Here is a 10,241-nt window from a genome sequence, read left to right on the forward strand (position 1 = left end):
TTGTCAATATTGTTATTCCTATAGATAACACACTCTCTGGCATGAAGAAAGCTCTAGGCTTTCCTTAATAAAGGTTTGATTGAGCTACTAATTTCCTTTAAAAATGTTGAGCACTCATACACGGTTGGGTTTATATAGTTCTTGGGGAAAAAACCAGTGAGGTGCACTGTGATGACAGTAAGGTGCTTATACAGGTTGTTTATACACACATTATTCATGAAATTATTTGGTAGTGCTTATGGTGGTGAGACTCGATCTGCAGGACTCGCTTTGGATCTATTTGCTTTCGCACTAGATATGGATCGGTGCCTTGGTCTCAGTCCAGGAACACCTGGGAAAACATTCTCTGATATGCTTCCTTGATCGTGGGCAACATGTTAAGGCTATGAGGATATGAAGGATATATGTTGTTTGATTTTTTAATTCAAAAGATAATTTGTTTCAAAGGGCTATCCATTTTGATGAGAACTCCAACCTCAAATTGTCTCTTTCTCCTCCAAATGGTCATGTTGATGAAAATGGAGATGGTGATCACAATTTTGGTTGTGTAGAACAATAAGATGATTAAGACGCTGAAAATTAGTCTTCAACACCAACAAAAAATGAACCACCTGAAATCATGAACAACCTTTGAGGGTATTTTGTAAGTAAAAAGGCCTCACATGTATGGCTATGACCCAACTGATTTTAACTATTTTTCCTCTATTCCTCACCATATTCAGTCACCAACCACCACTGTCTCCCTTTTGAGTCATGTCATTTCACATTTTCTAGAATAGCTCTCTCATACATTAATGGAATATTTCCATGAAAGAAGATTACTCTTCCTCGATAAAGAATTACACATGGATTTTAATCCTCTTCCGAATGGATGAAACTTGGTTCATTCTAAATGGGTCTACAAGCCCACTAATGTAGCAAATGAGTTTATTGATAAACTTAAGGCATGTCTTGTGGCAAAGAGATTTTAACAAATTAATTAAATTGTGCAAAAAACTAAAACAAATAACCTGAATATACTGTGAAATGCTCCATGATGGAGAAATGAAAACAAAACTATAATTAAACTGAGCAAAAACTAAAATAACTATTCTAAATACACTGTGAAATGTTATGTGATGGTATGTCTCCAGAGCTGGTGAATAGTTTGAATGTTAAAAATGCAACTTCAACAAGGGTTGAACTTCTTTGCACTTGGATTTAATTGGTGGCAAGGACTGACATGGATTGCAATCTTTCAATTTTGAATGTGTGAATGTGAACTGGATTGAGTTGGATGTGTTCCAATGGTTGGGAATTTGTTATGGTTGATCCATGTGTTTTGATTTGTTTTAATGGGAAATTTAATGGCTTGGGTGTTTTATTGGGTTGAGTGTCATTTATTGAACACAGTGACTTGAATTGTTGAATAACACATGGCTAACATGCATCAACTTTTATTATGTGCAGGTATGAATGTGCATTTGAGATACATAACTTTAGTTCAGTTCAGTGGAGGTTGACGTGATGGGTACTTTGTACTTCTCAAATAGACCATTTTGGAAGAATTTATGGTTTTGTTTTCTAGTTGAGACATGATGTTTTGTACTCTTGATATTTAAAAGACTATTTATGGACAATTGTTGGCCCAAGCAATATTTTGGGAAATTTTGGACATTAATTAAAAAATATTTGCACTCAATGTTATATATTTTTGTTTAAATATTGGTTGCACATTTCTCAATTTCTGGTGGCTTGGGGGGCTAGTGCTATAATAACAACTAGTCCCTGCACAACATTAGACTCTATCCCCTACTAGAATTAAAACCAAAAATTCTTCATATTGAGGTACAAGTCTTGTTATTTTGAACTGTACCTGAAAATCAATGTCAATTATAAGACCATCACCAGAATCTGGAATTGATAATAAAATGTCTATGTATTCATACTCACCCCCTGGCAAGTATTCATAGATACCGTATCTTGTGTACTGCAACGACATTTAATAACGCAATGTCGAGGGCATAGGCAAGGTCAAGTCCTCATCAAATTACAACATCGCTTACGTGGCCAAAGGTTAAATGTCGTGCATTCCAACCCAGATGTGATCATGCCCAAATAACACTAATGAACAAACATACATTGTCGAATATGTCTCAACGTAGACATCTCTTTCATATTTTTTAATTCTTTGGAGATAACTATTTATAACCATTGTGTGAAATCTGTGTGCTTAGGTTTTTCTTAACCTTTATTTATTATTATAAAACATAAATATTATTTTATAAATTACAATTTATAATGAAATTTATTATTCTAAACATAATAATTATTATTACTAATTTATATCTTTAAATAATCATTATCTTATTTCCTAATTATTATTACTAATCTATATCTTTAAATAATCATTATCTTATTTGCTTCTAATTGGTCACTACCAATCTATCACCCTCTTCCTCGTAATTACTAATTTTATATCTTTAAATAGTCATTATCTTATTTGTTAATTATTATTACTAATCTATAACTTTAAATAATCATTATCGATTCTAAGTGGTCACTACCAATCTATCATCCTCTTCCTCGTGTCCCTCCACTAATTAGGCTAGCTACTACTTGTGTCACTTAATTTGTTTCAAAAACACTACGAGGAGCTGGATTGTAAAAAGGCACACTTGACTAGGCTAGCTACTCCTTGTGTTAAGTAAATATTTCAAAAACAAAACTCGAGGAGCTGGATTGTAAAAAGGCACACTTGACTAATTGGGGTAGCTACTCCTTATGCCTTTAAGTGCAAATATTTCAAAAACAAAAACTCTTAGGAGCTGGATTGTAAAAAGGCATACTTCCCTTTGTAAGGTTTATCTAAGGCACACTTACTAATTGGGTAGCTACTCCTGTCATTTAAGTGCAAATATTTCACACTTGACTAATTGGGGTAGCTACTCCTTAGGTCATTTAAGTGCAAATATTTCAAAAACACTCTTAGAAGCTGGATTGTAAAAAGGCACACTTACCTTGGTCATTTAAGTGCAAATATTTCAAACACTCTTAGAAGCTGGATTGTAAAAAGGCACACTTCCCTTTGACCAAGGTAATTGGGGTAGCTACTGCTTATGACATAAGTGCAAATATGTCATTTTAAGTGCAAATATTTCAAAAACACTCTTAGGAGCTGACATAAGTGCAAATTGTCATTTAAGTGCAAATATTTCAAAAACACTCTTAGGAGCTGGATTGTACAAAGGCACACTTCCCTTTGACTAAGGTAGGTTATCTAGTTCACTAAAACCACCTAAAACTTTCAGGTATCTAGTTCACTAAAACCACCTAAAACTTCAGGTACATTGGTTAACAAACGTTATATATATCTATATATATATATATATATATATATATATAATTTTCATACATGTCAAAGCAATTTTAAGAAATATTACATGGATTATCTATTTATTCTACAATTTGGCTGCAACTTCTACACCAATGTACAATACATACAATAAAACAACACCAAATTGTTGACTCACGGAAACACATTCTAACGAGACTCGCCATTAAAAAACTGGTCAACAGAAGATCCTAGAATTTCTAAACTTGTGTGACGTTGATTGTGGTGACAATTTCATAGGGAAATATATGGGTGTCTTTATGTCTCTCTTTCATGAGACTTCTACAATGCTACATTTACCATAGCAAGTCCCGAATACATAATCTATTCAAAGAGAATAGAGAGAGTGCATTAACCAAGGAAAAAAAAGACACTTGCAGTCATGCCCAATATAATTTCAAGGGCCAGAAATTAGAGCTTCTCACCCATAAAGGAGTAACTTCTCTTTAGAATTCATTTATTGCAAGGGGTTACAACTGAACTTGTGATATTGTGGCAAGTCGAGAGAACGTTATATCTGAATTTTAACAAACACGTACCACACTAAAATTTCTAAATTACACATTTTAAATGCAATTGTTGTTAAAAACATTTCCGAACGCTTGTCTAAAATAACTGTCTCCACAGTTAAAAGGAAATTGCTTACTAAGATGAAGAACAGTTGAAAGGAAAAAAACTTAAACAAATGTTTCTAGAAGGCTGATTTCAATATGCTTTCTGTTTGGATCAGATCATATTGTGAGAAGAACACTCGATAATGCATGTAGATTACAGTCATCAGAAAATAGCCATGGATGATTCCAATTACAACAGACTTTTTCAGACATTTTCAGCTGTGAAAAGTACCAGCATCAATCAATGATCCTCGAGTTTGAAGGGACCCTACATGAATCCCTAGCTAAGCTTCAAGAGTTGTTGGCATATCAGACTCTGGCTCTGATCCATGAACCCTCAGTCGGTAAATACATGTATGAGTGGAGCTCCCGTGATTAGACAGAACATCTAGCTTTACCATGTTGATGAGTTTTCTTTTCGACTGATCTGGTAAATCAAATGTTTGGACACTGCTTTTCTCAAGATCATAACTGAACTCTCCTAGCAGATCCATTTGCTCAGCTTCTGCAACAGAATTGTCCTCTCTTGCTTGAGCCACCCAAATATACGAAAATCCTTTGGAGCACTTGATCTGTCATAAGCAACACTCTGCAAAAACCAAAATTGATCAGCAAAAAAAATGTTTACAACAAAAAAATGCATAAACATTACCAAATTTAATACCCAAAAAAATTTGCAAGGCTTATGGAAAATGCTTCCCAGTTAAAGCTACCCATGCCAAGTGGACAAAACATGCCAGTTGCCATCAGCAACGAGCTTAATACAAACACTAATCCCCAAACCTGAATATAACCACATCTACTGAGTTATCAGCCATATTAATATTCATGGCTCCATATTGTAAAATACCATTAGTCCACGTCAGATTACATAGTATCAACTGAATTAATAGTTAAATTTGTGACAAAAAGTCTGCTCTGAGTTGGGCTATAAAATAAATCCATCCCATGTACTGTGCTAAAATATTTGTCTCTTTTTAAAATGTACAAGCATGAACTTTAATATTAAATACGTTATTGAATATCAAATACACAGTGTAACGCATCACAAAAGCAAGAATGGGGTGACATTGTCAATTTGCTTCTTTAAGAATTTCTATACAAGGATTGTGATGTTGAATATGCTCACAGAGGCATTATTTCTGATAATGCTACTGTTTTGAAGCATTGCACCTTGTAGACATTCTCTTAAGGACATCATCATCTTGACACCAAGCAAAAGTTTAACACTGCATTTGTCCATAGAAACTATTAAACCCATCTTGACATAACTTTCGTTAATTACTTCAAAGTTCACCTTTCTATCCATTTGCTCTCTATGGTCAGTTTGCAGAAACTTCAGAATCATGACAAAATGATGTGAATATGAGAAAGGATCTCAAAATCTATAACAATTAAAAAACTCTACCATTAAGTTTGTCTATGCACTGAATATTCATTTTGTGTTGAAAGCATACTTAAAAGCATGTCCGAGGAAGAGTGAATTGCTAGAAGTGTCAATATTACATTCTAAAGATTTTGAGTATGTTGTTGCAAACGTGTTATAATTACAGTGTGACACGTAAGATACACATACCCAACTGCCGGGACATGTTCTAGATGGACTTTTACTGAAATGTAAAAAAAGAAAGCACCAGGAAAGCCAAGTATCTAAGGCCTCATGTCCCCAGCATTTGGGTATGCATAGAGGGTTCCTACTGACCTCAAGGGATGCACAGAAGTACCCACCCTGTTACCAGATCCGTGGGGCTGGGAATCTGGATCCACAGATATCTAGATCAGATATGAATTAAAATCTAGATCTGCTCCATTGCTCACTTGCTCTAGTAAGTGTGAATTTTGAAACACCAGCACCATGTAATCAAACTTTAGATTATTAAATTCCTATTATTTGGCCCCCAATGATTTATGTGATTAAACTTGTGAATCCAATTGATGTTAAAAATGAATGATTATTAAATAGTTGGCTCCCAATAGTTTGGGTTATAAAGGATTGATCACTAAATAGTTCACTAAATAGTCTGGATCACCTTAGTTTATGATTATAATTTTTATAATAGCTAATGTTATATTTTACATTAATCATAAACATTAAGAATGTTTATAATTTAATTATATAAAATATTAATTCTAAATACTCATAAATAATTCATTATTTATGAGTTTATTAATCTAATATATTAATTATTCATATAAATATTACATATTAAAACACTGTATCCAGAAACTGGTCTTTCAAAAAATTGATAGAACCATATCCATATCTAGATCCGAATCCTAACTTAGCTTTTTGGGGATAAATTTATAGAACAAAAAAAACCCAAAAGATTAATTCCTGATTTTGCACACTTTTCTACATCGTACCATCAACCGTCCTCCACTCAATGAAATACTAAATAAGCAAACAAGGAAATCAAAAGGACCATTTACCAGCACTAAACCATCATTTTGATGTTGCTGGGAAGTCATTTGGTGCTCGGAAGTGGGGTTTGGTCACTGAAAACAAATAAGAATGGTGAATTTGCAAGGCACATTGAATAATCATCCGTACTTACCATCATCATTAATGTTTGTATGACATAAGTTTGAAAGTTTACATTTATATATTTGGGGTAAGGGTCCCCTACTTCCTACCTCAGATGTACCCCGCCATCACTAGAAATTTTGAGGAGATTCTCAAACATACTGGGTATAGGGTTACAAGAAACTCGGTGGAACATAGTATATTTATCCCAAAACCACCATCACTGGTTTAACGCAGGCCCAAAGCATACAAGACATAATTGCAATAACTTGGAACGAACACAAGATACGCAAGATGTTACAAAAAATTAAATACACATCCAAAGCATACAAGACATAATTGCAATAACATGGAACTAACATGCACTGAAATGTTAACAAATTTTCATTCCAAACAGAAGGATCACCAGAATCGGATCCACCGAGCAAAAGTGGAAAATATTTATATTGTATAGGTGGGTAAATAAGCACTACAATCACCACAATCATGACTAAATGGTGCTTCTACAATATCAGAGAAATAAATCACCAATCACTCTTCCATTGCAAATACTGTTGAAATGCTACATAGTATATCCAGATAGAATTGCAACTCGACCATCTCATATATATATATATATATATATATATATATAAACAAACAAAAACAGAAACTATCATAGTTGAAAAGCTTCAAATAGCACCCCCTACAATGTAATATCTTGCTCTAATGCCAAGAATCAAATCATACTGAAAAGTTTAATTCAGTGCAATGATTCACAGATTTGAAAAAAGAAAGGCATGCCCAAAGCATAATGGTAATAACTGATCAAAGGAAATCTTGAATAAAATTAAAGCAGGCATCACATGCCATGCAACGTAACTGCAGGTCGTATTCAAGCTATTGTGGCAGTCACTGATAAATGGGGACTCATTTTAGTTCATGTACACTACTACAAACGGAACTATATTATGCTTATGGGGCATAATATTTCACTCTGAGAAAAAGAATTATAATTTGAAAACCAATATAGGTCTACAAACAAACATTGAACTAGTGATACAACGTTGACTTAAAAGCTGCTATTGGACAAACACAGAGAACAGTACAAATGTTATAGACATAAAACAGAGCATAGGAAGAGTATACCTTGGCAACATGTTCTAAGGTAACAGCTTCTGGTAAAATTGAAGTCCTTAGAGCGATATCAACAAACACGGAGCTCCCTTGCAAAGGCAAACACTGACCAGGCTCCCCAAAACTAGGTTTTAGCATTTTATCTGCATCGCGATGAAGACCATCAAAATTCATCTTCAACTTATCCAGAGCTCCTCTGCCCCAACTCCATCCATTGCCAACATGATACCCTTCAGAGTGTCCAACAACTTTGCCACCTCCTGCTCCAAGTGCATAATCAACTCTCCCTAAGCCATCTGCAGAATGCTTATCTATCTCCGCCTCAACAAGCTGCTTCGCGACGGCTCGAACATCATCCAAACTGAGCACCTGCCCATCTCCTTCTGCAGCATGCATGTTTACCACAGAAGTCACTAGAGCCAACACCTCCTTCCTCGACAGAACCCCTGACTCAGTCAACTTCAAGAGCGAATCCTCAATTTCCCCAGTCTTGGCTTGCAAACTGCGAAGCTCCACCAAAAATGTAGCCGCCTGCTCTCCTATCCTCTCCTCCAATTCCTTCCTCAAACCTCCACCTGCTTTGCGATCTTTGTATCAACCAACTCCAACTGGGCCTGCATCATTTTGGTGGTCTTCTTTAAAAATTCTTGAAGCTCCAGAAAGCGGCTTTCAGAAGCTAACACGTCTAGGGGCACTGCAACCTCGGAATTTGAACCCGAATTTGTATACAAACCCCAATGCCACGCAGTACTGCCCAAACCAGCCACCAGGATAAACACCATGAAGGCCTTGGTAAAAACACTGGCCACCACCTGCCACTTGGACCTGCTTGCATTGGGCTTATTATTTCTATTAGGGCTTTTAGGGATTTTACGGTTTTCAGGGCTTTTAGCACGAGGGGATTTGAGGTTCATCTTCACTGGATTGGGAGCAATTCTTCCATTGGGTATCGATTCCAGCACAGTCTCCCCGCGGATGGTGTGGCTCAGATCCCTCCCATAATTGTAATCCGGGGTTTGGGACATAGTTGTATCTTCCTCTGCAACTGTTTCGCGGTTTGCGTTTCTTGTTGCAATCGCGGAGGTGCGTTTTCTGGCAGTTTGACGAACTGATGGGGCTCCAGAGGGGGTAGTTGTGTTTATTGAAGTGTTCGCGGTTACGGCCACAGCAGAAGACATTATGTAAGATACAAGGGGGTTTGGATGTTCAGAGTGCAGATGTTTCGTATGACCTTGAACACCCGAGGGATTTGATCTCTAGACCATTATTTGATTCAAAGAAGAAAAATGCAGTCACTGAAAAACAATTTCCGCACCTGTAAATGATCCCTCACCCCTCTCATTTGCTTGCGCTTCAGTTGGCTATATTTTGCAGTGAAATGCGACGAATCAAATTTGTATATTTCTGGACAAATCTTGCTCCTGTAACTACCACGGACTTCATGGTTTGGGGTATGAGTATTATTGTTATATATGAATTTTATGGAGGCTTGGCTATCTCATGGAAATAATAATGATATGTAGTTAGACTCCCGCTACTTCAATAATCTCTTGGAGAAAAGCCCCCTGCTCAGTCCTCGGAGGGAGGGAGGGGTTGGCTTCGATGACGTTATCTTGGGTCCCCTTCCATTGGTGTGATGATGTTCTTGTTATCGTAAACTTTTGGCAATCAATTTTTAAAGATTTATCGAGTGGAGCCCTCCTCCACCCACTCTTGTTGTGGTAAACTTAATTTTGATTTTTTATTTTTTAAACTTCATCTTTGGCCCACATTTTAGCTTTGTAATGCACAAAAATCTTATTGGAAAAACAAAAGTTTTTGTCTTGCGCATGAACCATAATAGATGGTTTGAAATGCTGACTCTAAAACAACATTGTGATTATTCTGAAATTTATTTTAATAAAAGTAAAGTTGATTTTTTTAAGGCTTTGAATCTTAGAATTGACAAGTTTATCAAGGTGGTTTTTGAAAAGAATAACGAAACAACCATTTTTTGATAGGATAATAAACATAAAATTGCTAGGAAGGTTATTATGGATGCTTTTAATGAGTCCTCCAAACTTGATAAGATAAATATGTACAAAGTCATAATTAAAAGAAAAAGGTACTATAAATAGAAAGCAAGAGTAGTGTTTACACCTATTTAAACTTGATGCTAAAAAGTTATGGAGACAAAAATTAAACCGTAAAGACTAAAGAAAATAATATGATTTCTTGGCAGGACTAAAATTCCTAGCTTAAAAATCTTTATGAAACATCTAGTGAAAGACTAAAGAAAATAATATGATTCCTTGGCAGGACTAGAATTCCAAGCTTAAAAATCTTTATGAAACATCAAGTGACATGGACACCATTCCAATGATTCCTATATAGTATGAAGTTTTATTTCTATGGAAAACATAGAGATTGAGGATAAGTGGCTCACAAATGGAAAAGCTAAGGATATCAAAGGTTACCAAGCTAAAACCTTAAAAATGGAGGGTATATCATCATCCCTCACCTACACAAGCTCTTCAATTTAGTGATTTAGCATGGCTTCCTTAAATCTTGTAATCAAAGCTTCATTGTACATATTTTTAAAAGTGGAGATAAAAGTAATTCCTCTAATTATAGA

The 10,241-nt window shown here is 35.4% G+C and overlaps 1 protein-coding gene and 1 pseudogene across 2 annotated transcripts in view; both read right to left on the reverse strand.

Moving 5' to 3' along the window:
• LOC149164294 (uncharacterized) overlaps positions 1-1,981 on the reverse strand; it is a 64,687-nt gene extending 62,706 nt beyond the window's left edge. The window contains exon 1 of the mRNA XM_089429432.1: positions 1,856-1,981. Coding sequence (XP_089285558.1) covers positions 1,856-1,981 — 126 coding nt within the window. The remainder of the gene's footprint in view (positions 1-1,855) is intronic.
• A 1,903-nt stretch (positions 1,982-3,884) lies between these two features.
• On the reverse strand, positions 3,885-9,246 carry LOC149164295 (SUN domain-containing protein 2-like; annotated as a pseudogene). Its single transcript, XR_016260680.1, has 2 exons — positions 7,640-9,246; positions 3,885-4,576 (listed from the first exon to the last, which is right to left on the reverse strand). The product of XR_016260680.1 is annotated as an SUN domain-containing protein 2-like (transcript).
• Positions 9,247-10,241: the final 995 nt, after the last annotated feature.

This window comes from Pinus tabuliformis, chromosome 5_1, assembly GCF_031772625.1.
Source record: "Pinus tabuliformis cultivar Carrire ecotype Pingquan chromosome 5_1, CPIR1, whole genome shotgun sequence".
Taxonomy (NCBI): domain Eukaryota; kingdom Viridiplantae; phylum Streptophyta; class Pinopsida; order Pinales; family Pinaceae; genus Pinus; species Pinus tabuliformis.